This window comes from Equus asinus, chromosome 1 (assembly GCF_041296235.1).
Source record: "Equus asinus isolate D_3611 breed Donkey chromosome 1, EquAss-T2T_v2, whole genome shotgun sequence".
Classification (NCBI taxonomy): domain Eukaryota; kingdom Metazoa; phylum Chordata; class Mammalia; order Perissodactyla; family Equidae; genus Equus; species Equus asinus.
In genome coordinates, this window is record NC_091790.1 from 35868021 (window position 1) to 35895603 (window position 27583).

Consider the following 27583-nt stretch of genomic DNA (forward strand, 5'->3'; position numbering starts at 1 on the left):
TTCCCGACTGAGCGCTTCGAGGGAGTGCCGAAGACCTCCCCGACCCGCCCCTATCGCTTTCAGCCCTGCCCCTCAACTTCCGGCCTCCGCGAAGAACACTACGTTTAAATGCCTGGCCGGAAGTTACCCCCGAGGCTTCCGGGAGGCCCTTTAAAAGCGGCGCGTGCGCGGGGCGGGGCCCGGTCAGCCCTCTCCCCTTTCCCCAAAATCCGCGCGGTGTCGCGAGACTTTCTCTTTCCAAAACTTCCGGCGCTGGTCGGCCTCGGAGGTCGCGGATTAGCGATGCGGTCCCGGCTTCTGTTGAGCGCTGCTCGATGTCTTTGGGCCCGCCGGGCTGCATGCCCGGCCCGCCGGCACCGAAGCTGCGGCGGCGCGCTGCTCGAGGAGCTGTTCGCCCGCGGCGGGCCCTTGCGGACCTTCCTCGAGCGCCAGGCAGGGGCTGAAGCCCAGCTGCAGGCCAGGGGGCCTGAGCTGGTGGCGGTGGCCAGACTGCTGAGCGAGAAGGAGCAGGAGCTGCGGGAGACCGAGCACTTGCTGCATGGTAAGGGCCGGGCGCGGGGGACCGGGATTCTAAGCAGAGTCTTCGTTTGCCTTTTCCGCTGAGCCGGTGGTCAGATGTCTGCGCTCTCCCCGAGTTTGAAGCTCTTTACTCCCATTGCAGCCCATTTTTGTTTGAATCAGAGATCAAGGCATCATGTGCGTTCTGATCTCCTCCTCTCCTGTTTGAGCCCTCGTGCTCCCGTGACAGTGCCCCGCCCCCTTTTACAGAACTTATGTTGACGTTTATTGGCTGTGTACTCTCACAGAAGATCCTGAGCTCGCCAGACAAATAAGGCAGCTTCCCTATTGTCGACTCCAGAGTAGTGTTTCTCAAAGTGTGGTAAGAGGACCACCTGCAACAGTGTCAGGAGAGGGGCGTGCTAACACTATGACTCAGAATCTGAGACCTAGAAAAAGGCGTTTTTGACAAGTTTCCCAAGTGATTAGTGTGCATTCTAATTTATATGGGGTCTAAGTTTCTACATTTCCACAAGCTCTCAGAGATGCCGAGCTGCTAGTCCATGGCCCACACTTTGGGTAGCAAGGCCCCAGAAAAAGTCAGTCTATTCGGGGAGAGAGAATTTATTATAATAGAGCTGAAAAGTGAGAACAGATATCTGAATAAAGACCCAGGACAGGGAGGAGAACTTGTTGGGAAGGCCTTGTGCAGGGATAAAGGCCAGCCTTAGAGGATACATTTATAGTGTAACCTTTACTGAACCTTCACCATACTCCAGGCCTTGCTTAGCTTGCTTTATGTATTGTCATCCAGTTCACATAACAAACTATGAGGTAGGTACTGTTAGCCTCATGCAACAGAAAAGGAACCTGAGGCCTAGAGGGAAAATAACTGGGCTCAGGTTACACAGCTTTTAAAGAATGGAGTTTGAATTGGACTGACTCCAAATCTCATGCTCTTAATCCCTGTACTCTGGTACCCAAGGGAGAGAAGAGGTTATCCAGAGTGGCAAGATGGAACATTTTATAAGGGGAGGGGTGTCAAATACTCATCTAAAAAGGTTTATTTTATCCTCTGGGCCGAAGGGATCCAGCAGAAGCTTTTAGAATGAGGAGTGGATTATAAAAACAGCTTTGTTGCTTAGGAAGCTTGATCTGTGGTAGTTTAGAACTAGTCAACCTGGAATGAGATTGAAAATGCCATGGAAAACAGTTAGAAGGTTAATGCAGTAATCTAGGTGAGAGTTAAGGAGAGTGTAAATTAAATAACTTAAGAGAAAAGGCAGATACCCAGAGTGCAAAAAAAAGATTAATTAAGGGTATTGGGAAAAATATCTTTTGGGGAAAAATTAAACTGGTTTCATAGGTTAAGCTGAGCTTAAACTCCAAGTGGATTTAAGGGTTAAATATTTTAAAAATCAGACTATACAGAAGTAAACAGAATGTTAGAAAATTGTTGCTGGCAGAATGCATCTCAGCTTACAAACAATTATCATTCAGAGCTTTGCATGACAAAAAAACCTGGATTTGTTCCTAAAGACTACGGGAAATTAGCACATATTTTTAAGCAGAGAAGTGACATCTTTTTAAAGCAAGATTAATATTGGCATCAGTGTTGAGGATGAACTGGAGTATTCTCCAGGCACCCTGGAGGCTGAAAAGCCAATGAGGAGGCTATTGAAACAGACCTTGTGGGAATGGGCCTGACTCTCAAGACTTTCTGAGTAACAACAGTCAGGATTTGGTGGCTTATGGCCTGAGAAGGGTGAAAGAGATACAGAATTCTAAGAAAAGTCTTAGGCTTCTGGCTTCAGAGCATGAGTGGTACTGTTAATTAAGATGAGGATAGAAAAGATGGATCAAGTTTAGGAAAAAGATGAGTTTTGTACTGAACAGACATAGCAGGCTAGAAGTACCTACAAGGACATTCAGATGAGGATGTTCAGATAAAGATACTGATGTAGGGGGAAAAAACTACCGGCGTAGGAAAAGAATTGAGCCAGAAAAATCATAGGAGAATTCATGTCAACATATAGTTGATAAAGTAAACTTTGGAAGTAGATTCAAATACTCAGGAAGAATTTGTAGAGATAGAAACAAGATACTAACAAAGCCAGAAATACACAGTATGAGGCAGAGGAGGAAGCTATAAAAGATCCAGAAAGAACAGGCAGAGCTTCCAGACCTTGAACAAGATAAATGAAGCTGTCAAAACCAGTGAAAGAAAATTTCAAGTAAGGGATTGTTGATCCCTGACTTAGAAAGGGCTCACTTTTCAGCTCCCAATGAGATAGTCTTTACTTTTGGCAGTTTTGTCAGAGGTGATTTTAATAAAAATGGTATTATTAATATAATTATGGAATCCAGTGTAACAACTTGAGAAGTAAATGAGAATTAACAAAAGAGAAATAATAAACATGGCATTTAATCTCCCGGAGTTTGGATGGGAAAAGGGAGGGTGACAGTAAGTCAATAAGTGGTTTGAAAGGTTGAAGAGAAAAGGACCCTCTTACCATGGTGAAAACAGAAATATCTTTTAGGCAGAGAAGAAAGAAAAGGCAGGCATGTGGTAAATGCCCAGTAAACACATGTTAATTAGTAATATTGAAGGAGAAATTAAAGAACAAGTGTATTTCTATTGCCTAGGAATAACTCCTCAGTCGGAATCCTCTAGAGCTTCCTGTCCAGTACAGTAGCCATGAGCTACACGTGGCTAATGAGCACCTGTAATGTGGCTTGTCTGAATTGAGATGTGCTGCAAGTGTAAAACACCTTTCAGATTTCAAAGACATATACAAAAATTTAATATTTTTTGATTACACATTGAAATGATATTGGGGTATACTGGGTTAAATAAAATATAGTATTAAAATTAAATTACTGCTAGATTTCAGTTCCAATCTCGTTAGCTTTCAGAACACTGCATTTCAGAACTGAAAGGCATCTCGGATCATCCAGCTCAGATCTTTCATTTCACTCTTGTGATAACTGAGACTCAGAGAAGTTGGGTGTGTTGCTGTAAGAGAATCTTAGTGACTGAGATACAGCTAGAATTCATTTTTCCTTTTCCTAATTCAACACATTTTCCATTTCACCAAATTTCTTCCATACCAAATTCTTGCCACAATAATTTGCTGCCTTTCCACCAACACTTCCTTTACTTGCTAATCTCAATTTTGCTGCTGTCGTTCTCCTTCCTTGAGTTAAATTCCTTCATTCCTCTTTCTGTCCATCCCAAAAATAAACACACAAAAATCCTTCAGTGTGCTATTTAATCACATAGTGTTTTAGGCTGTTATTCCTTGTGAGTTTTTCTCCCCTAGAAAAAAACAAAGAAACTAAAATTATCTAAAATCCTGCCTTGAGGGTAGGTCTTACATATTGTTATCCCCAGTTCCTAGCATAGTTGGTTCTTAATAAATGAATAAATGTACAACTTGATACGTTGTAAAGTTTGATCTTTCAGCCAGAGAGAACAATTTCTAATAGCTAAAAAAATTTCCCCTTCTCTCCTTTCTGTAGGCTGCATGTTGTCCATAGGATAGAGGAATGAGGAAGAATAATTTGTAAGGTAAAAATGAAAACTCAAAGATGAAGTAAGAATTAGGTGAAGTCTGAGACCAGTACTTTGTAAACATTAGGCAGAGTTTAAATGTTTGGGTGGATACTTATTTTATAGTATGAAAATTTACTAATAAGAGAATAAATAACTTTCTATTTTTTAATTCAGTTTAACTCGTGGAACCTTCTGACTAGCTCCCTGCATTCACTGTTATTGTACAGTCTAAGTTGGAAAACTAAAAGCTTATTTTTTCATATGAACATTTCATGGAGGTAGAATTATAGAAAAATTTAATAGTTTATACTTTTCCATAGATACTCTTTTTTATTTTTAAATTTACTTATACTTTCTTCTGTCATCAGGAAAACAGTTTTGTTTTTTTAAAGCTACTTGCTTATGAAAACTAATGCATAAAATGCTACTTTCAATTAATGGCACTTATTAAAAGGACAAGAAAGACATTTTATTTTTCTCTTCAGCTACAATAACAAAACAATTGACCTTGAATTCTGTTGGCAGTTTAACACTAATTAAGGAAAACAATCTACTACCTTTTTTTCTTAGATGAAAATGAAGACTTAAGGAAACTTGCAGAGAATGAAATAACTTTGTGTCAAAAAGAAATAACTCAGTTGAAGCATCAGGTATGGTATTTGTGCAAAGAATAAACATTTGTGCTCTTTTAAGTTTATAAAAACAACTCAAGAACTAACCAGCTTGTTAGTATTTAGAATTATAAACTGTTAAAGCAAGAAAAGCATACTCCACGTGGTCCTATTTTTATCGTAATAAAAGGATTGTAGAGTTCTGAAAAAAAGATGAATGTCACATTAATAAGATTTTCTGGAAAGGCAATAAAATAGTGGTATTATATTTGCCCCTTTTGGTTTTTTAAGAGAGGTGAGGGTGGGTGTAGATGATGAGAAGAGGTCATGGAATGATGGTAGGCTGTGAGCTCCCTGGGAGCAGGAATATTTCTTTATCCTTGTGTCTCCGGCACTAGTAGAATGCCAGACACAGCTGGCTCTTGGGGCTTTTAGAACTGAATTATTTTGCTTTGGTTTTATATCTAGGAGAACTGCAGGAGAACACATAGGAATTAGATGAGAAGGACATGTATTAAAGGTTTCTGTCCATTGGCTAGTAATAGACAAACAGATGTAAATTGTATCATTTGTTAGTTCAAGATTTGAATGATTATGTTGCATTGGCATAGGCTAGAGATGGAAAAGCAGTAGCAACTGTAGGTCCTGACCAACAAAAAAGTGTGATACTTCAGAATTCAGGGAGATTTGGGTTCAAATTCTACCTCTTAACACTTTCTAGCTGTTTGATACGGGGCAACTAGATTACTCAACTAAACAAACTTAGTTTTCACATCTTAAGGTAAGCTGTTAATAGTACCTACCCAAGATTGTTTTAAGAATTAAAGTATGTACAGTGTTTAGCAGGATGCCTGTCATATCTTAAAGAACCAATAAATATTGGTAGCTTTTCTTGTTTAATTCACCTAATCTAAGAAGCTTTTATTCTATAACCCCTTAATTAGTACATACTGAAGTGTGAAACATTGTAATGGAAGGAAGACTTATCTACGCACAAGGATTTGAGTCCTTATGTCTGCTCTGCCAATAACCAACACTTTCCCTAAGTCAGTTAACCTCTGCTGACCTCATTTTCCTTCATATGTGAAATGAGGGAATTGGATTCCATCATCTCAAATGGCCTTTCCAGTTCCAAAATTGGAAGTATCTCTTCCATATTTGAAGAAGCTTAAAAAAAAATACCAATGTAATTTGAGTGCTTTTTCCCCTGCCATACTAGGCTGTAAATTTCAAAAGGATAGAGTTAGAATCTTCTTTTGCATTCTACACACAACAGAATGTCTTTCTCACAGCAAGCACTTAATTATTAACTGAATAGAGAACCGATTTAAAGTCTATATGAACACCAAAAAGAAATAAAAACAAACCTGTAAATTTTAGCTGGACCGTATAGCATTTGTAATATAATGGTAACATTAATATTTTTTAGAAGTTATGCACTATACAGTTCTAATTGGCAAGATAGTTGAATAGTAATCAACAATATTATTTGCTTAGAGAAACTTCAAATGTTTAAAATTCTGCATCTAATCATTTAGCTTTTTTTTTTAAGTTTTAAATAATTCTTAATTATAGGATGGGCAATGTTTTTGTATTTACAGATTATCTTACTTTTGGTTCCCTCAGAAGAAACCAATGAAAATGATTTGATCCTGGAGGTAACTGCAGGAGTTGGTGGTCAGGAGGCAATGTTGTTTACTTCAGAGATATTTGATATGTATCAGCAATATGCTGCATTTAAAAGATGGCATTTTGAAACCCTGGAATATTTTCCAAGTGAAATAGGTCAGTAAACTGTTTAATTTGTTTCGGGAGAAGGGTAGATTTATCTACATGTGTCGTAGGAAAAAGGGTTGGAAAGACCACGACTAGGTTTTAGAATTTATTTGTAAGGATGCTTAAGTAATTTTATGCTCATTCATGTCCTTAATTATTTTGAGTGCAAATACATCAATTTTGAAATAGCCTATAAAATATGTCAGGCACTACTAACCATTGAATGACAAATGGTCTTTTAAAAGTGGTCTTTTAGACGTATTATTGAATCAGTTCATTATCACCATAAATACTTTGTTTAATAATTATAAACCGGGGGCCAGTCCTGTGGCCGAGTGGTTAAGTTCCAGAGCTCTGCCTTTGGTGGCCCAGGGTTTCACCGGTTCAGATCCTGGGCGCCGACATGGCACCACTCATCAGGCCACGTTGAGGCGGCGTCCCACATGCCACAACTAGAAGGACCCACAACTAAAACTATACAACTGTGTACTGGGGGGACTGGGGGAGAAAAAGCAGGGGGAAAAAAAAAAGGAAGATTGACAACAGTTGTTAGCTCAGGTGCCAATCTTTAAAAAAATACTAATAATTATAAACAAGATATTAAGTATTAGAACACTGAATATCATAGACTTAATAAAGTTTTTCAGTATGTTTTACAATCTATATGCTTATATTCTTTTGTAGCTCTTTTAAATATATTTCAAGATGATAGAAGTGATGGTCAGGTGTTTATAAATGGCAAGAATAATAAAAGAATTCTGTTTCCCAATATTTTCAAGGTGGCCTTAGACATGCGTCGGCCAGCATTGGGGGGTCAGAAGCCTATAAGCACATGAAATTTGAAGGAGGTGTACACAGAGTACAGAGAGTGCCAAAGACAGAGAAGCAAGGCCGCATCCACACCAGCACCATGACAGTAGCCATATTACCCCAACCTACTGAGGTGAGGCTGTCCCCTCTCCTTGGAATCCTTGGCCTAGCACAGTGCCTTGTCCCAGAGTAACACTCACTTCACTGAACTGAGTGTCTTCTTTTTTATCATTTGGCCTTCATCACATATTTTGAGTTGCTTTTAAGAATCTATTATAATCTCAGTCCAAAAGGTATGATTTTACAATAGATGGTAAGAATTAAGGATGTATAAATGATCTCATCTGGCATTGTCTATTTATTAATTTTTCTCCACCACTAAGCTTAAAGTAATTATTTTGAGTTACTTCCTGTGAGTGGTTCCCAGAGTATTAATAGCAAGCAAGAATCCTGTTTTAACAATCCTACCTAACAGAATTGCTACTTCATAACATAATCACGTTGAAATGGAACTATATTGTTGATAATGAATATACTTTATTCCCACAAAGCAAATTCTCAGCCTATATAATATTCATAAAATAACTTAGTTGAGTAGTTCTGTTTTGTTTACATCCCTTCTGCTGAAAAGTGTTAGGAAATATGTGATTTGTTTTTCAGGATGAAATATAAATGATGTGAGAAGGAAGTTTAATTGAGAGTTTCTGTTTATCAACACGCAGGGAAGCGCTCTTTGACTCTCTAACAGAGTTAATGGAGTTCCCTTTTTTTGTGTGTGTTTTTTCAGTGAGGAAGATTGGCTGTGAGCTAACATCTATTGCCAACCTTCCTCTTTTTGCTTCAGGAAGATTGTTGCCGAGCTAACATGTGTGCCAATCTTCCTCTACTTTGTATGTGGGATGCCACTACAGCATGGCTTGATGAGCAGTGTGTAGGTCCACCCACGATCTGAACCCATGAACCCTGGATCACTGAAGCGAAGCATGCGAACTTAACCACTATGCCACCAGACCTGCCCCTGGAGTTTCTTTCTTTACATCTAATTATTGTGTGAAACCTAGATGAGGAACAGAACAGATAAGGGAGAGAGTAAAGTAGAATAAATGGCAGGAGCCCTGCCTAGATACTAGTCGCCTTGGTTTAAGCATCTTGGAGATGGAAGGAGTTTTCAGGAAGAGATGGAGACTGAGGTCCATGTATCATCTCATTTAATTCTTTTAGCAACTGTAAAAAGGAGCCATATAGGGAGACATGGAGGGCCTGTGAATGGTAGGATTCCTACTGGCCAGGGCTGTGGACATGTCACAGAGTGGTCCATAGTTCACGAGACAGAGCTTTTCAGATTTAGTGCTTTTGATGGTGACTCCCAGGACAGAGCATTATCCTGATGTCAGATCCCAGTGTATTTATGAACTTAGTCTTTACTCTTGACTTCATGGCTTTACCATTTCCATTTGTTTTCCCTCTACCTCCAGATATGTTTATGTCTTCCTTTATTTAAAATTAAAATAAGCCCTTCTGATAGTTCTTAAGGTAGCATTTCTTCTTCTGCTAAAGTCTTTTTTAACTCAGAAATATTCCACAAAATCTTATTTTAGCTCTTAGATTCACATTTCCAATAGCTAAGTTCCGTTCATGTAGCAAGAAGAGAGTAATTTACAGACAAGTCCAGTTTTGGAGGATTAGGGAGGGTTTGTTTTTGATTTGTATTATATTTTGATCTTCTACTCTTCCAAAAAGAAAAGTTTAAAAAATTGTACGCTGGGGTCAGCCTGGTTGTGTATTGGTTAAGTTCGCACGCTTTGCTTCAGCAACCTGGGGTTCACAGGTTTGGATCCGAGGCACAGACCTACACACCAGTCATCAAACCATGCTGTGGTGGCATCCCACGTATAAATTAGAGGAAGACTGACACAGATGTTAGCTCAGGGACAATCTTCCTCGAGCAGAAAGAGGAAGATTGGCAACAGGTGTTAGCTCAGGGACAATCTTTGTCACCAAACAAAAAAAGAAAAAATGGTATGCTTCCAACTATTTTCTATTCTTAAAATTAAACCTTGTGAATCTTATATAAATTCTACACCTGACATGTATTTATAAACGGATAGTTCTTCCCTTTGAAGAGTTCATACGTGTAATATTTTTAAATCCTAACTTTTCCTCTTATATATAGATTAATCTGGTAATTAATCCTAAAGATTTGAGAATCGATACTAAGCGAGCCAGTGGAGCTGGGGGGCAGCACGTAAATACCACGGACAGTGCTGTCCGGATAGTTCATCTTCCAACAGGTATGCACTTATTTCTCCAACATAAAACATTGAAGAAAGAAATCAAATGCTGAATGACTTGTCTAATTTTCTACTGAAATAGATCCTCAATTACCAGAAGAATACGTACTATTAAGGATTGTTGTTAAATACTTGATTTAAAATTCTTAGCTGAAACCCTGCAGGATAACTGGAAAGCCAGGAAGACAGAGGGGTCCAAGCCCAGGGAATTTCCGTATTAGTGACTATGAAGAGAAGGTGTGGATAGTCCTTCCAGGTAGCTTTCTGAAGTTTATACTTAGTAAATATCTCTATTAAAAAAAATCCTCACAGTGAAGTCATTTACATGGGTTCTTCATTAATCAGAAAATGCTCTAAATCACTAGTTCTCAGTCTTTTTTGAAGGGAGGAGGACATGGACTCCTTTCAGAAAGTGAAAGCTTGGACCCACTACCCAGAAACATACTTAGATGCAAAGTTTTGCATATAATTTCAGGGGCTTCTTTCCAGTAAGTCCCTGCAGATCTCCGGGGGTTCTGATTCTAGATAGGGCAATGAAGCTATGTCTAAATACTTCTTAAGCCTTCAGTATACTATTAGGTAGAACTAAATGCGTTTTATAAGTATTACTGCAGTGATTTACGGGTGATAAAGAGCATATGGAAGCAAATCTCAGTTATCTAGGAAAAAAACAAGAATCTCTTACCACGACCTATCTCAAATAGGCCTAATTCCTATCAGTCAGTAATGGTTGATGGGAGGGAGTGATAAGTTTTGTTGTGTTTTTTTAATATGAGGAAATCTTCATGTTAAACTTTAAGATAATGTGTTACATAATATTACGTTAACAGGAATAGAAAAAAATGGATAGAAATCCTCAAAAATATTAATAGAGTGATTATCTCTGGTAATAGGATTAACCTTTTTTATATTTTCATTTCTATTAGTAGTCATTTAAAAAAAAGATGGTGGCTGGCTGAGGGTATAAGGAAACAATCCATATTAAAGGATTAATGCTTATTGTTTAGTATGTATGCCTTCAATATGGAGATACTTTGCACTATAGCTCAAACTGAAATTTTCAGTTTTCTGGTAACTCTATAAAAGTTATTTGTTAAGTTTATAGTCTTCCTTTTATATTAGAGTCCTGTTTTTCTCCTCATAAAGGAAGAAGAAAAAGGATGAGAAGGAAGATTCCTTGATAATAAATGAAGAAGATTTTTCTATTAAAACTCTTTAATTCTCCTAACACTATTCAGGTGTTGTTTCCGAATGCCAACAAGAGAGATCTCAACTGAAAAACAGAGAAATGGCTATGAAAAAGTTACGTGCAAAACTATACAGCATGCATGTAGCAGAAGAAACAAGTAAAAGATACAATGCTAGAAAAGTTCAGGTAAAACTGAATTTTAAAAATGCTTCTAAAGGATAAAAATATTTTTAGATAACCCAGTTTTTATAGGTTATAATTGTTTTAATATATTTGTCAAAATAAGAAAACAACTCACATAGCTCAACCGAGGGCTATACATGTTTTATGGTAATCTTATACTCTGCCTATTTTCTATATCAAGGCCTTTTTTCTCAGACTTAATCAGTTACTAAAAAAAGATATACAGAGTCCCCATTGATTTTGAATCCTTTGAAAGTTATGGAAGAAAGTTGGAAGGCAGCTTGAACTTAAAACTTTCTTCCTGTTTGGTATTTAACTTTCTAACTACAGAGCCCTTATATTAATTCTTTATTATGGGAAATTCATCACTGTGTCACCACTGAAGATGACCAGATTAATTCATAGAGATTATATATATTTAGCTACCATTTTAATATCAACCATGTGATAGGCTGTAGGTATACATCATCACTGTGTAGTAGGTATTGTCTATATTTATAGATGGGGAAACTAGAATTTAGAGTTGAAATAAATCGCCTGAAGTCATGAAGCAATTGATATGGCAGTGAGAGGATTCAAATACTTATCTATCTGACCTTAAGCCCATATTCTTTTTTCTCTGTCCTGTTCCCAAGTTATTTGAGGATTCAGTGTTTAAAACTTGGTTCTTACATTGTGTTTCAAATTATAAGTCAAGAGCTTAATTTCCAGGTAAGTTGAATTTGCAGGTTTAGTTGCCTTGAATCTAACTGTATCTCCTATCTTTTTGTATATATATAGATTGGAACAAAAGGAAGGTCAGAGAAAATAAGAACATATAATTTTCCACAGAACCGGGTCACAGATCACCGAATAAACAAGTCACTTCATGATCTTGAAACTTTTATGCAAGGAGAGTATCTACTGGATGAACTTGTACAGTCATTGAAGGACTATGCTGATTATGAATCTTTAGTAGACATTATTTCCAAGAAAGTTTAATCTGATTTATTAAAAACTTGTATAGCTTATTAAAATTCTATAGTAAATCACATATTCTCTTAAAAAACATGAGTTAATACAGTTGAAAGTAATATGCATACTTTTAAGATAGATAATTTATATACATCTTCTCTCAATGCATTAATAAAAAACATACAATATAATCATGACTCTGGTTGTATATTTTGGACTCTTCCTTACAGGAAGTAGACACAGGAAATTAGTCTTTGGTTGTATGCTGAGTATTTAATGAAGCATCAAAAATTTAGTTTAACTCATAAAAAATGACAAACATAAAACAGAAATATGACAGTAAATACTGTATCAGTCAAGGTCCAATCAGGAGACAGAAACCATACCATTAATTTGAACAGGGATAATTTTCATAGAATAATTTTTAACTGATAATGGGATTACCTATTGGGGGATAAAAGAGAATTTTAATACACTTGGAGGACTGAGACTGAGTACCTAAGAAAAGACCACCCCTGGAAGGGGTTTCCTTTCCTCCAAGATGGAGAGTCAGGCCTATTGGAGAGTGTGTGGCTATGGCCCACTTGATGACAGAAGAGTTCCCTGGGTTGCCCTGGGCCAGAGCTGGTCTGCAGGTGGTAGATCAGGCCTCACAAACAGAGAACCTCACTCTTAAGGACTGGCAAGCAAGAAGCCTAACAAAGCGTCAGCAGAACATGAAGGGTAAGCATCAGCAGGTGTCTGCATCAGTCAGAGTTCTCCAGAGACACAGAACCAATAGGATATGTGAGTATGTATGTGTGTGGGTGTGTATACATATACTCATATGAGAAGAGATTTATTGTGAAGAATTGGTTCACGTGTTAAGTAGGCTAGGAAGTCCAAAATCCGCAGTGTGAGCCAACAGGCGGAGAGCCAGAAGACCCAATGCTGCAGTTCCAGTGCAAAAGCAGTCTGCTGGCAAATTCTGTCTTATTCAGGGCAGGCCAGTCTTTCTAGGCCTTCAACTGATCAGATGAGGCTCATTCACATGGAGGGCATTCTGCTTCACTCAGAGTTCACTGATTTAAGTGTTAATCTCGCCCAAAAACACTGACAGAAATACCCAGAGTAATGCTGACAAAATATCTAGGCACCCTGTGGCCCAGCTAACTTGACACTAAAAATTAACCATCACAGTGTCCAAGAGCACCCCTGGCAGCTGTGTCATAGAAGCAATAGGAAAGGAAGCACTTTAGAAACAAGAAGAGAACCCCCTTCCTCCCACATTCCCTACTCCGTCCACTCCTGACAAAGCTGTGGGTACCAGCTGCCAAAGGAGAAATGTTTACAGGTCCAGCTCCAGCATCACAAAGTAGGGTGATGAAAGGTGAATTTGTTGCTGCAAGGGAATAAATTGGTAACTGACATAAACACCCATACTCATTACCTAGTTTCAATAATTGATAGGTTTTCCTATTTGTTTAGTTGTAGAAGTTACAAATAATTACACTTCACCCTGAAATATTTTATTTTTTGAGGAAGATTAGCCCTGAGCTAGTATCTGCCACCAATCCTCCTCTTTTTGCTGAGGAAGACTGTCCCTGAGCAAACACCTGTGCCCATCTTCCTCTACTTCATATGTGGGACGCCTGCTACAGCATGTCTTAACAAGTAGTGCGTAGGTCTACACCTGGGATCTGAACCGGCAAATCCCGGGCCACCGAAGTGGAAGGTGCGAACTTAACTGCTGTGCAACTGGGCCAGTCACCACCCTGAAATATTTTAGCTTGCGTTTTAAAAAATAAGGACATTAGGCCTGGCCCCATGGCCAAGTGGGTAAAGTTCTGCATGCTCCACTTTGGTGGCCCGAGTTCACGAGTTCAGAACTACTCCACTCACCAGCCATGCTGTGGCAGTGTCCCACATACAAAAACATTGAGGACAATTAGCACAGATATTAGCTGAGGGCTAACCTTCCTCAAGCAAAAAATGAGGAGGATTGGCCATGGATGTTAGCTCAGGGTGACTCTTCCTCAGCAGGAAAAAAAAAGGCATTATTCTACTTAATCATTTACTATCATCAGACCTAACAAAATTCACAGTATACCCTAAAATTTCTTCAAATACCCAATTCAGATTTCCCCAATTCTCCCCAAAATGTTTTAATTAGCTTCTTCAAACCAGGATCCAAGAAGGGATCACGTGGAAATTGATGGTTATATTGCGTAAGTCTCCCTTCATCTAGAACAGTCCTGCCAACTGCCACCCCTTTTTTCATGACATTGCATTGAACTTTCATTTGAGAAGATCGGGCTATTATGGTGTCATTTAACTTATTCCTCAAGTCACAATATTTCCTACAAAGAGGAAGTTACAACTTAAGACTCAGCTAGTTTTGTATACTGCCTTTTCCTATGACTTAGCATTTCTGTCATTAAAATATACACTTAAATTAGTCAGGTTTGAAGGCCCCGATGCACTGAGATGTATTAGATTCTCTTACAATAACAGGTGAAACAAATTTACCTGTGTGAATTGAGAATTCAGTGTTGAGCGTGAGCTTAAAGCTAAGTCGGTATAATCTTTATCAATATTTTTCTTTCCTAAGATTTAAAAGAAGTAAGTTGCTCCTTTTTCCATGAGCATCCTGGTTATGAATAGCTCTTTTCTGAGAAAACTGACTCCAGAGAATTGGGGCCTGAAAGGGAAGGAAAGCCAAGGAGTGCTCGAGGCTGCATAGCTGTCAAAGACCTCTTGGTATTGAGAGCAACAGAATGAGGAAGTGTACTTGATAAAGCAATAGCAGACACCCCAGGATTCTCCCATGGTGTGTGTGCTCCCTCACTGCAAGGAGTTGTAATAAATTCAACCTGTTTAACTACAAAAAAAAATAAAAAAGAAAGAACTATAGGACATGTCAGTTATCCAATAAAGAAGTGAGTAAAGCTGGAAATGTTGGCTCAAGAATATTCTGAAAACATGAGGTAAACTAAGGACTACAATTATGAGAAGAGCTCTACGCAGTAGATAATGAATAAATATTAAATTTGTAGTAGTTACAACAAGGTACGATTTCCAGAGAAACAGTGCTTTCACTATTAACGTTATGTGATTAAAATTTTAAAGAATTAGGGGACATTTAGTTAACTCCCAAAACTGTCACACTTTTCCCATATATGAATTCTTAGGAGTCTATGTCCTACACAAATTCAAAACTATATTACTGTTGGATAATGTGTTTCCTCTTTCATAGGTCAAACTTTATTAGCCAGATTTCCTTTAAAGCCCCAGCTTGTGCTAATTTGCAGAATAATTTTAGATTGATCATTTATTGTCTCACCTTATTGCTTTAAAAGGGAGGTATAGAGCAAACATTCAAGACAGGTTGATAATGAAAGCAAGCCAAAGGTTATCAAACACATCAGAGATTTTTAATTTGAAAAGAATCCCTCTCCCCTGTAATATTCTGCTCATGAAAGGCATTCTGGGAACAGTTGATGAATGCAGCTTTCATTAAGCCATGCAATTCAAAAATACAGCAAGACGTTCATTCCACCATATTCATTGTCTGCATAAGGCCCAATGCAAGCTTGTCTCTCCCACAGTTTTATCAGTGATCTCTTGGGTCTTTCAGTTTCCTTTTTGAATGAAAGGGAATGAAATATTTACAAGTTGTTAAATATTACAGAGTAATATTACTTAACTTCTTTCTCTCTTCTAATAGGTAATAATTTTAAAAGTTGGGTTGAAAGTGTGAAGTGTCTCAAATGTTGGATTTCATTCTGTACACAAGGGAGAGCTAAAAGTTTACTTATTCTGCTCCCATCCTCTCCACTTCCTCACTCTCTGCCCCATGGGAAAAGAAGGTGTGTGCGCTGTATTAGTGAGGGTGGAAAAGAACCTCTGATCAACTGTCAAACTTCTGTCCACTAGAAAATCATAATCATAATACCAAGGTAATTTTAAAAATATAAACTTCAAATACGTATCAGTAGGTGTATTATGAACACACACAGAGTAACTGGCATTGGCTTCTAGGTCACTCACTAATCTAAATTGATGATTCCTAGGTGATCAAATATAATTTTTGGAACTCAGGAAAAGGTGAGGGTAGAGCACCATAATTTCGGCATGAAGCCTACTGGAACCCTAACTCTGACATTTTAAGGGCTTTGGAATTTTGTAGCTGTTGGCACAAACTGCACCTACACATGTACTTATAAACCATGCATCATCACTCCGACCTGTCTTTGCTGATGCTGCCCTCTCTGCCTAGAAAACACACTCGTTCACCTCAGCACACAGATTTCAAGGTCCAACCTAACGGGCACCTCAGCCCCTGGCAGAATTAACTGCTCTTCTTGGGTACTCTTGGGTACTTTACCATTCCTGAACATTTATGCTAGGTAATAAACTCACTGCGTTACTCAAGACTGAGAGCTTAATAAGGAAATGGGAAAGGGGGGGAATGAAATAAACATGGATTAGGAGACCTGTGACATCATCTCATTAATGGACAAAACTGTGTTCTCTTCATTCTTGTCTCTTTGAGACCTAACATCATGCTATAATAGGCACTAAACAGACATCTAAAAGGCAGTTATAGCTGAAGTATTTGTCTAGAAATCTGGTATATTGTTCAGAAAGAGCGAAAACTGAAAATTTCAAAATGGCCTACAACACCTCTTAATCAAAACACATGTACCTAGAATGGCAATTTTGAAGATGTACAAACAGATGATCACTATGTGTAAAATGAAACTTGTCCTATTCCTCTATAACCCATTTCTCATTGTGTGATCTCAATTTCTTTAATGGTACTACCATTCTCTCTCTCTCAAACTCAAAATGTGGTCACATTTGATTCTTCCTCCTCACATGCAGTTTATTGCTAAATCCTGCTCTCCTACTAAACACTAATCCTCTCCAATTCCATTATCACTATTCTTGTCCAGAATTACTCCTCTCCCGGACGACTTTAATAGTCCCCTGACTTCTCCCTGCATCCTCTCTATCTGCTAATTCAGGTTACATATATTTAACCACCAGACTCATCTTTCTAAAAAGCAAGACTCTGATCTTGTCACTGCTTTGCTCAATAACCTGTTTCCTATTGCTTCCCAAATAAAACTCCAACTCTTTAAGTTTGCATACAATATGTCCAAATCTGTATCCAGTATCATTTCATATTAGCCCATTTTACACACCACCCCCCTTATATCACATAAAATTCCTCCTGATAAATGCACCTGCATTTTTTTCCCATTTTGTTCCTTATGCTGTGGAAGGGCTCTCTCCTCCCTGTCCCTCAAAAGACATCTTGTACTAGAGTGGTTCTCATCAAAACGCAATTTGGTCCCCCAGGGGATGTTTGGCAATGTTTGGAGACATTTACCAAAACTGGGAGCAGAGAAGCTGGAGGCAAAGGATTGCTAAATACCCTACAATGCACAGGACAGCCCCTACAACAAAGAATTATCTGGCCCAAAGCGTCACTATTAGGGAGGTTGAGAAATGCTGTCCTACAGATTATTCCCTATCCTGGCATAAAGTAACTCCTCTGTTGTATAAAAATTCCCACTGTAACTAGATGCATTTGACTCATCCAGTGTTCCCTTATAGCTATATTTTATACTTATCTCCTTCCTCCTGTACCCCATGATGCTTTTATCCAAAGATTACTTACTGAGCATCTGTCATGTCTATCAGGTGGCAGGCCCAGATAGGAAGCACAAGGGCAGGTGCCACGTCCCGATTACCTCCAGATACTTCACGATGTCTTGCACATTGTAGGTCTGCAGTAAGAATTTGCTGAAAGAGTGAGGGCAATTTTCTCTGCACTTCATTTTGCATCTAAAAACTCAACAATTCTGATGGATATTGATTTGTGCTCATGAACTCACTGAACAAGTTAATTGTCAGTTAAGAATAATATTTCATCATAATCAACTAAAGCTCAAACATTTAAAATTAAAAGTAACCTAATAAACTGAAAAAGACTTTGACAAACTATTCCAATGTTAAATAAAACATGCTTGGCTCTTTATATTACCTTATATTATGACAGTAATTTTCATTTTTCCAATAACACATCTTAGCCTTTTCCTGAAAATAAGAAAATAAATAAATAACTGTTGGAAAATACCTTTTAAGCTGTGGTTAAGATCCAAAAGTTATAGTCAAGGTGCTCAACTCTTTTAATGAGGACCCCTCCTCCCCTCATATTTCATATATTTGTCTGCGTCTGAAAATAAAAGAGATGAATAGAGATGATCTTTAAGGTCAAATGGGGAAATCATGTGAAAATGTACTATAAACAATCAGGCCTTCAGCAAATATTATCATTCCTCAGTATAACACAGAGGAAAGTACATGGACTTATCCCACAGCCTGGGGACAGAATCTTTGCTTACTAGCTGTGTGGTTCTGTGTGAATTAACTCAACACTTTTAAGCACAAGCATAAAATGAAAATAATGCTGAGGTTATTGTAAGAATTAAAGGCTAACATTTACAAAGTGCCTGGTAGATAAAAAGCTAGTAGAGTTTTAATATTCACTCAACAAATCACTCCCTTGCTAAAATCCCTCCAACAGCTATCCATTGCAATCAGAAGGAACTCTAAACTCTATATGTAAACCTACAAAGTCCTACAGGATCTGGCTTCTACCTCTCTGACCTCACCTCCTACTATTTCCCTTGCTCACTGGGCTCCAGACTTCCTTCTAGCCCTGGGACAAGCTAGGGCTAGAGCTTCCCTCTGCCTATGATGAAGATCTTTGCATTGCTAACAACATTCAGATCTTGGTCCAAAGCCTCAGAAGCCTTCTTGACCACCCAGTGCCATTAACCTGTGCCCCTACTGCCCATTCTCTACCCCACCACACTGTTTTATATTCCTCTTTCATTTACTGAAATTGTTAACTGCCAGTTTCTTTCCTATTAGTATGTAAACTCCCTGGAGGACGGGACATATGTCTTTTCAACCCTGTATCTCCAGGACCTAGCACCAGGGTCAGGCCTAGGGTAAGGCGAGTGAGACACATGACTCAAGTACAAAATTTACGGGGATGCCCAAAATGTCAATCATCAAGAAATATGCAACATTCTAAAAACTAAAAATTAATGCAAAGAACCACGAATTATCAAAATTTTATATAAAGGCAGGATCCAGTTACCATGTGCACGACTCATCCTAATCCCAGCCCTGCCTCCCACAGGACGTGACACCAATGTAACTGAGCGCTTAGTATAAGGCAAGTATTAACTCTCCCCGAGGATGCAGAAAAGCAAAAGACAGGGAAAACTGCAAAAGACGGAGATTCAGTTTTTTTCGATCTTACATTCTGGGGCTTCACTGAGCTGTGGTCAAAAGCTGAGTCCAGAGAATGCAGTCACCACTTAAGTGCACAAGGAGTGAAAAGATCAGCATCACTAATAATTCGGCACAATTTGTCACCGGAGACTTACCCATTCCTGCCATCACCACAAAATCATTCCCTCGGCCCGGGGCCTCCAGCCCTCACAGGCGGGGACCGCAACACCCCCGGCAGTGCATCCTATAAATGTATTTACTTATTTTGGAGCAGCACTACCGTGTCTGGCGCTTGGCCCTTGAAGGAAAGAAAAAAAAAATCCAGAAGAGAGTAGACACAAATTTAATTAAGCTTAACGTGCGTACAAAGCAATGGTGGCTGCAGAACTGTGGTTGAAAATACAAATCAACACACTTCCAAAGAGAAGCGACTCTGCCCTACCCTCCCTCCCGCCCACAGGGACCAGGGAGACGCGGCTTCTGGCTCCCGCCACGTCAGCGGCGGGCGAGGGGCGCGCGCCGGGAGCGACCCGCTCCTCCCCTCCCCTCGAGAGAAACGAGGGGGAGCAGAGCGCGCAGGCGCCAACCCGCCAACTCGGACCACCGCCCGCCAGAGGCGCCTGCGCCAAAGCCCGGGGCAGGGGGAGGGGCGAAACTCGGAGGGAGAGAAGAGCGCGCCTAAATCCTAGAGAGGCGGGCTAAGTAAGGCTGGGGGGAGGGCTCGTCTTCCGGAAAGTCTGGATTCCCGGACGACCAGAGCCGCCGCTCACCGCACTCCCTCTTGTGAGATGATCGGAGAAAGTCGGCTACCCTTTGTACCCATCGGAGATCTTCTGACAGAAGCCGGAGCTGCCTTCAGGATGAAATCAGGACTCGCCGGAGGCCCGTTCCCACCGCCGCAGATGGAAGCTTGGCGGGGCCGCACATGCGTGGTAGGCAGCTCCACGTGCGGCCAGGTGGCTGCCTCCCCGCGCTCCGAGGCTCCGCCTCAGGCCCGCCCCCGGCCTCAGCATCTTTCCGGTCGCCCCGCGCCGCACAGAAGGAAGAAGGTGGGGCCTCGCGGCTCGGCCCCGCCTCCTCAGCCTCCAATTGGGCATGGGCGAGGGCGCTCCCTCCCACCGCCTTCCCATTGGAGCGCGCTTGCGAGCGGTGTGTCCCATTGGCCCTTGCGTATTTGGGCACCAAATTCAAAGATTTTAAAAGTACCAGCTGGCGCCTTTTAGAACTAGAGCACTCTGTGGAGCGGGCGGCCGGCTGTTCCGCCGCGGTCGCGGTTCCCTCACCTGAGGAGGACCCCACTTCCACTGGCATGAGCCGGCGTCCCTGCACCTGCTCCCCACGGCCCCCCTCCAGCTCCTGCTGCTGCAGCTCCAGCGCCCTGACAGCCGCCGGGCACCCTCGGCCCTCAGACAGTGAGTGAGAGGAGAGGGCGCGGGGCAGGGGGGCGCGCGATCCGGGACGGGGGCCCGGTGAGGGATGTCGGGGGGCCTGCGCCCCGAACCCGAGCCCGGGTGTGCGCCCCACGCTGGGCCTCGGGCGGGCGGCGGCGGTTCCTGGGACCGAGAGAAAGAAGGCTGGGATTCGGGGAGGGGAGGCCAGATGTGCCGAGACGGGATGGCGGGCCGGGGGCCGGCGTCCACGCTGAACCTGGACGCAGCTCCGGGGGTGCAGGTGGAGGCCTTCCCGGGCGCCCTTTTCCCTGGGAAGACCTGCCTGTCCCCACCCCACCCCCCGGCTTGAATGGGCGCCAAATGCTCCCCCCTCCCCCCTTGCACCCCGGGGCCCCGGCTCCGACAGGCCCGGAGCCCCCCAGGGCGGACCAGGCGCCCCCCAGCTCTGCCCGCAGCCCGGGGCCGAGGTGAGTCCCCCGGGCGTGGGCCGCCTCGTCTCGCTGGCGGGCGCGGGAGATTGCCTCCTCTTATCTCCCGCCTCCTCCGCCGGGCCCGCGCCCTCAGGGCCACCCCGTCGACCCCTCAGGATCGCCGGGGTCTCCCGCCAAATGGAGGGACCCCCCTCATCCCACTCAGCTCTGTCGGGACCTCCAAACAAAAACGCTCACTTTCTCCTTTTTTCCCTTTGCCCAGTCACCCACTTAGGCTCTAGGCCTGGAGTCCCAAAGCAACAGGGAAAAAAGCACTTTGTAATTCCTAACCGTGAATTTGTCTATATTTCACTGATTTTGTGAGAATGGAAGAATTCCTTCTTTTTTTTTTTGCCTGTGCTCCTGGAGAACTAGATCGTCTTTTATGCCAAAACTTGGACAGAATGGAAGGCACTCAAATGAACGCTTATTTTTATCCTCTTTGTTGCCATCTCTAAAGGAGAATCCAGAATCATTTATTTTACCTCAGAAATTACCAAAAGTATTTTTTTAATTGGCAATTCGATATTGTGATATTTGATAATCACCCAAAAAATGCGCTTTTCTTTAGAAAAAGAGTTTAGAAGACTCAGGAGAAAAAAAAAGGCCTTAATTTTAACAGGTTAAGTCTATTTCTAGAAGACCCAGGATAATGTCTCCCTGTGAAATTCTGAAGCCTGTTGGCTTTAAGAAGGGCTTTTTTGATTGTTTAATGCCACTTGTCTTTGCTGCCTTGCTCCCCAAGAGAATATGTGCTGTCCCCTTTTGAATCTTTTCCCTGTTGACAAAATTTGAGGAAATGAAATAAAAAATTTGTTGTATCCAAATGTTTTTGTAAGTAGGCTTTTCTAAAATTCTCTCTTAGGGATTACGGCTGACTTGCAGGTTATGGCAGCATGCCTTGGGGCTCTCATGTTCTTAAGTAAGGGATGGCCATGCCTGATGTTGGGCACATGGTGGTTATTATCTTAGAGGGATTGGAGATTTAGAACTTAATTGTTTTAGCTCTGGAATAGCTGTAAGGTTTTTTAAGCCCTGTAGCCTACTTAACCGTGGTATTTTAATATGGAGTATCAGATTTATATTGGAAAGCTAAATGGGAGGTTAAATTTTGTACACTTAACTATAATATCACTTTTTCGTGATTGGGCTGTGAATTGGTAAATGAGAGGTTTAAAAAAAGCAGTGTGTTAAATCTTTACCAACTTTATGAGGTAGAAACTAGCATCTCCATTTTAGAGAAAATGAAAGAGATTAATTGAATGTTCTAGGTCACAAAGCCAGTCAAAAAGTTGAGCAAGGATGTTCTTTTGAATTTGGCTCTAATTCCTAGGAAAAGTATGTAGTATTCTGAAATGCATATTTCTATGTGGCAGTATGGTTTTTGCTACTTTTTAAATGTTCATGATTTTCAACATAGGGAATATGAAGGGATTTGGCTTACAAATAATGTGATGAAAATAGGTTCTATTTATTAGACCATGTGTGACAAGGACTCTGCCATGCATTTAGTCCAGTGTTATTTTCTTACTCCCATTTTATAGATGAGGAAACAGGCTTTAAAAGTTAACTTCCTCTGTTTTCCCCACCTCAGCAAAAGACACTTTACCTCAGATGCCCAAGACTTAATCCCCAGGGTATTTTTTACTTGGCTTCCTCCACTTCCAGTACATCAGCAAGCTCTGTTGACTCTATGCTCCTAAATAAATCTCAGATCTATCCAATTGTCTTTGTTTTCACTGCAGTCATCCTAGTCTGTGGTACCCAACTCTCTGGACTCCTGTAATACACACTTCTAACTAGCCTCCCTACTTCTACTTGTACCTTCCTCCAATTCATTCTCCACAGCTGCCAGTGATCTTTTTAAAATGTAAACCAAATGTCTCTACTTAGAACCCTTCAAAGGCTCTGTATTGCACAATGAATAAAATCCAGCTTACCCGAAAAATCCTGTAGACTGTTCTACCTCTCCAACCTTGTTTTTCAACCATCCTCCCCCAGCTCACTACCTTGCAGCTCTAAAGACCTTTCGCCTCCTTGAACACTCAGCAGGTATCCTTGCTTCCTTTGCTTTTCTCTGTCTGGAACTCTCCCACCAGATTCTCAGAAGACTTTCAGATCTCAGAGTGTCACCTCCAAAAGATCATTCCTGGCTAATTTCTTCCACCCTCCACACCTCGTCACTAAGTAGACATTAAATGAATAAAGTAGCAGAATTAGGCTCTTAACTTTCATCTATCTGATTCAAGAGGTCATGGAACCACGTAATATTTTCTTGGATAAAAGCAGATTAATTATAAAACCATATTTCCCAAATTATTTAGGTACATTTTGGCTTGGTCATTGGAAAGCACTCAATTATGAACTAGTTAAAAAACATAGAATTAGCCTTTTACGATCTGCTTCAGCTTCTTTTTGTGTAAAAGGTGGTACTTATTCATTTTACTTTGCATCAATATTACGGAGATAAAAAAGTACATTACATACATTTCACATTTAAAACTAAATCTACACTTAGCATCCAGATTTTGAAATCAGTAAGAGGACCCAGAGTTACCTGGAGCAAAGACTGAATCTATGGCTAGAACAGGGAAATACAAGATGAGCCTGGAGCATCTTGTAGTGCTAGAAAGTAAGGAATGCTCCAAAAACAAAATAATGGAAGTATGTCAGATGGATGCAAATTTACAATTTTACAATGGCAAAGGGTGAAACAGTTTGAGCAACAACATATATAAGTAGTATTGGATTATAACCCAAAGTCTGTGAGTCTATACTCTTTCTTTATACTTTTCTCTCACTTCCCAGGTGAGATAGTGGAAAGAGCACTGAATTTACAGTCAAGAAGAGTGATCTGTCTCTCTTCACTACTTGTCAAATCTTGGGCAAGTGACTTAGCTGAGCTTCAGTGTCCTCATTTGTAAAAATAAGGTAAAACCTCTCCATCCTACTTCGAAAAGTTGTGAAGACCAAGTGTTTGGAAACTTCTAAACATTTATAAGGTATTTCAGTCATTAGCTCTAGATTTAAAGAATTGTCCATGTTCAAAGAATGGTGTTGAATGAAAGAGGGTCTGTAGGACATTCTCCCAGTAACTGGGTTCCAAAGACTTGAGCAGAAGGAGAATGCTTTTGAAAAAAATTAAGAGTTTCTGAAGTACAGTTTCAGGCCTCTTCTTTCTAGGCAGCTAAACAAAGAAAAAGGTGTGTCATAGGTGGCTTCTACTCTTTTTTCCTGTCAGATAAGATGTGGTCATATGTAAATCATACTTAATTTTTCACTCTTCACAGTGGAAGAGAACCACTCAAAATAATTTGTTCTAGAGTTAGGGTTAATTTGGGGGTTAGAGTTTGTGTGTTTTTTATTTACTTTTTATGCCTTTGAACTCTTAGTTTTTAAGGATAAGGTAGGGTTGACTGCGGTCCTTGAGCACATACTATGTGTCTTTCACTGTGTTAAACATTGGGAATTTAAAGAGTCTCTACGTACAAGGTTACTTTCTATCAAGGTGTCTTTTCATACTTTGACTTGAAAGGTTTTGCTCTAAGAAAAATGGTAGAGTTAATATGGACAGAATACCAATATTTAGTCCAGACTAAACCTACTGACTGTTACATACATTTACTTATGGGATAAATTGGTACCTACCCATGATTGGCTTGCAGGGGGGATAGTAGATGGAAGGGGTACATGTGAAGCATATGAAGTCCATACTTATCCTGGCATTCAGAACTTTCTGAGGTTTTCCTTACCTCATGTCATCCTCACTGTTCCCCTGTTCATATACTCTGCCTTCAGTAACGCTAAGCAGTTTTCCTGAACCTGTATACTATATTCCTTCCCAGAATTATGCCTTGTTCAAGTTATCCTTCAGTGAATGCACTTCCCAGCCTCTACTGCCTGACAACATCCTAATCAGCCTTGAAGCAGTGGTTCTCATCTGAGGAATGGGAAAGATTTTGCTGCCACTGCCTTCCCCCTACTCCCAACATTTGGCAATAACTGGTGAATGCAGCCATTTTTTGTCTTCCTGCCTAAGGAATAGGGGCTGCTAATGGCATCAAATGGTAAAGACTGCTGAACATCCTATAATGCACAGGACAGCCCCCAACAACAAAGAATTTTCTAGTTGAAAATGTCAGTGCAAAGACTGAGCAACCCTGCTTTAAAAGATATTTTTAAATGCTGCCTGATCCATTATATCTTAATTAATTTCTTAGGCCCTGAGAGTGGAAGTGATGATATAACCCTAAGCAAGTCTTTGGCTTTTTTGAAACTTAAATTTAAATCAGTAACTGAATTCTAATGAATTATATCCAGAAATAATTGCATGATTTGTTAATAGTATCATAACTTGTTTTTCCCTTTAATGCTACTTATCATAAATAGCAAGTACATTATCTTCTCCAATTCTTTAAAACAACCAAACAGTCATTTCACACCCACTGCCCTATCACCCTCACATTCTTACATCTGGTCTTATACTTTTGGGAGTGTCATTCTTATTTACCAAATTTTACTTAGGATTAGTAACTCAACTGTTGATTCTTCTGGTTCTTTGATTAATTATTCATGAGAAATCTTTGTTCAGCAATTAAAGATAGTAGAGCTTCTGGCACGTATTAGGCAAGATATAGGGAGATGTCTCTGCACTTGAGTTTATTATTCCGTAGGGTAGACAAACACTTGAAATATATCAGATTGTCCCCCAGAGCATCGATCAGAATAAAACTTAGAGATGAAAGTCGTGGGAGTTCAAGTAGACTTTAACTTATGGGTGCATAAATTTATTGCTTTTTCAGCCCTTTCTCCGAGCTACCCATAGATTTCTTGGTTAATTATCGTAAGGCTTATAATAATTGATAATGTTTAAATTATATACAAATGTTTTATTTGTTACTTTTATCAAAACTATTTTGACCCTTTCACATTCCCCTCCCCCACTGGTCTTAACCATTTTTGCTGTCAGTGGTTTGGGTTGTATGCTTAAGTCAAAGCTCACTCTAACACCATTGCAAGTCCAGGGTATAAACACTTGATTCCAGAAGCATTTGTGATTGCTGTGAGCGTATTTTGACCTCAGACCACACTCTTAATGCATCCCATTGCTTTATTTGTTCCATAAGCACAGATATTTATTAAATAGTCCCTTTTTCCACTATTTTTTATTCAGTCAGGTATAAACTGTAAAAGTCAAATGTTATACAAGTCTAAAAGCAGTCTCTTCAGAAGTACCAGATGTATGTACTTACAAGATTTAAGTAATGTTTCCTAGTATTATTGTCACATCTCAATAATTAAACTTGGGTAATGTCACAGCTACATGGGCAATACATAGTGCTGAGAGAATGTGAAGTAATTAAGTCTGTATATGCCAATTTAAGAAGTGGGGATGTGTGGAAATTTTGCTATTGGAAAGTAAATATTTTATGTTCTTTTCATAGGTTATAAAGAAGAAAGTTCTGCTCTTTCTGTCAGAATGAAGTGTGATTTTAACTGTAACTGTGTTCATTCTGGACTTAAATTGGTAAAACCTGATGACGGTGGAAGAGCAGGTTCCTACACTCCTGCATATTGGGAAGGTTCTTGTAAAGACTGCATTAAAGACTATGAAACGTTGTCATATCTTGGGTCACCAATTGTGAGCCCCAGAATCGTAGAACTTGAACAAACAGAAAACAAGCCCCTGCATAACAAGGAAAATCAACATGTGCAGCAATCACTTAACAGTTCAAATGAAATAGAAGAACTAGAGACTACTGGACTTTATGAAGACAGTGGCTATTCATCATTTTCCCAACCAAGTGGCCTCAGTGAACATGAAGAGGGTAGCCTTCCCCTCGAGGAAAATTCCAGTGACAGCCCACAATCTTGCCTGCTACAGACGCAAAACCCAGACCAGTATCCCAACAAACACTTTCTGCCAGCTCTTCATTTTGCAAAATTGGTTTGTTCAACATTAAAAAAGAATGCCAAACGAAATCCTAAAATAGATCGAGAGAAGTTGAAGGAATTTATATCCAGTGGAAGTTTTAGACTACAGAATATAATTGGCAGGAAAATGGGACTAGAATATGTAGATATTCTCAGTGAACTCTTTCGAAGGGATCTCAGACATGTCTTAGCAAATATTTTAACGCAGCTGAATGATATGGACTTAATCAGGTAAGTATTGCTGCTTTGAATGTATTGTTACAATCCACTGAACATTTTTGCTAGATGACTCAGCACCACCAGCTTGTGCAGACATAGTAGGATAGTCTTTTACATTGGTTGACTGAGGTGATGACTTTTGCCTCATTGCTAGTATTTTACTACCTCTGTGCCACTAAGGCGAAAGATAATTGTAAAAGTATGCATTTTAATCCAGTCACTTCAAATTTAACATTTATGCTATTAGAAAACTGCTTATCTCTTAGATTGGGGTCTTTGTTCCTTTTAGTTCTGAAATTTCTGATATGTAAGCTACGTCCTTCAGGCTTAACTGTAAAAGATCCGCCTAGTTCTAGTCTACAGGTCCAATAAGCGTTATGACTTTTGTCACGCCTGAAAGTATGA

At 40.1% G+C, this 27583-nt stretch overlaps 2 protein-coding genes and 1 long non-coding RNA gene across 9 annotated transcripts in view; 2 read left to right on the top strand and 1 right to left on the bottom strand.

Moving 5' to 3' along the window:
• On the top strand, positions 1-12059 carry MTRF1L (mitochondrial translation release factor 1 like). 2 transcript variants are annotated; one of them, XR_011494984.1, is made up of 7 exons: positions 1-541; positions 4625-4704; positions 6267-6450; positions 7221-7384; positions 9425-9542; positions 10689-10917; positions 11695-12059. XR_011494984.1 is itself a non-coding variant. In XM_014866439.3 (7 exons), the coding sequence occupies exons 1-7, from the start codon at positions 109-111 to the stop codon at positions 11893-11895; spliced, it is 1317 nt and encodes a 438-aa protein (XP_014721925.1). In that variant the 5' UTR covers positions 10-108; the 3' UTR covers positions 11896-12059. The 2 variants fall into 2 exon arrangements, 1 of the variants encoding a protein (XP_014721925.1); XM_014866439.3 differs by having other exon boundaries at positions 10-541; positions 10781-10917.
• On the bottom strand, positions 2805-20074 carry LOC106847239 (uncharacterized). 4 transcript variants are annotated; one of them, XR_006521662.2, is made up of 6 exons: positions 19935-20074; positions 19320-19462; positions 17996-18094; positions 17537-17661; positions 14377-14548; positions 13104-13249 (listed from the first exon to the last, which is right to left on the bottom strand). It is a non-coding gene; the product is annotated as an uncharacterized lncRNA (long non-coding RNA). The 4 variants fall into 4 exon arrangements; XR_006521659.2 differs by lacking the exons at positions 13104-13249; positions 14377-14548 and adding an exon at positions 2805-3817; XR_006521660.2 differs by lacking the exon at positions 14377-14548.
• Positions 19811-27583, top strand: part of FBXO5 (F-box protein 5) — a 13126-nt gene continuing 5353 nt past the window's right edge. The window contains exons 1-3 of one of the 3 annotated variants that reach the window (XM_044761753.2): positions 19811-20576; positions 23834-24027; positions 26470-27190. In XM_044761753.2, coding sequence (XP_044617688.2) covers positions 26505-27190 — 686 coding nt within the window. In that variant the 5' untranslated portion in view covers positions 19811-20576; positions 23834-24027; positions 26470-26504. The remainder of the gene's footprint in view (positions 20577-23833; positions 24028-26469; positions 27191-27583) is intronic. The other 2 variants (XM_044761754.2, XM_014866438.3) reach the window with 2 other exon arrangements.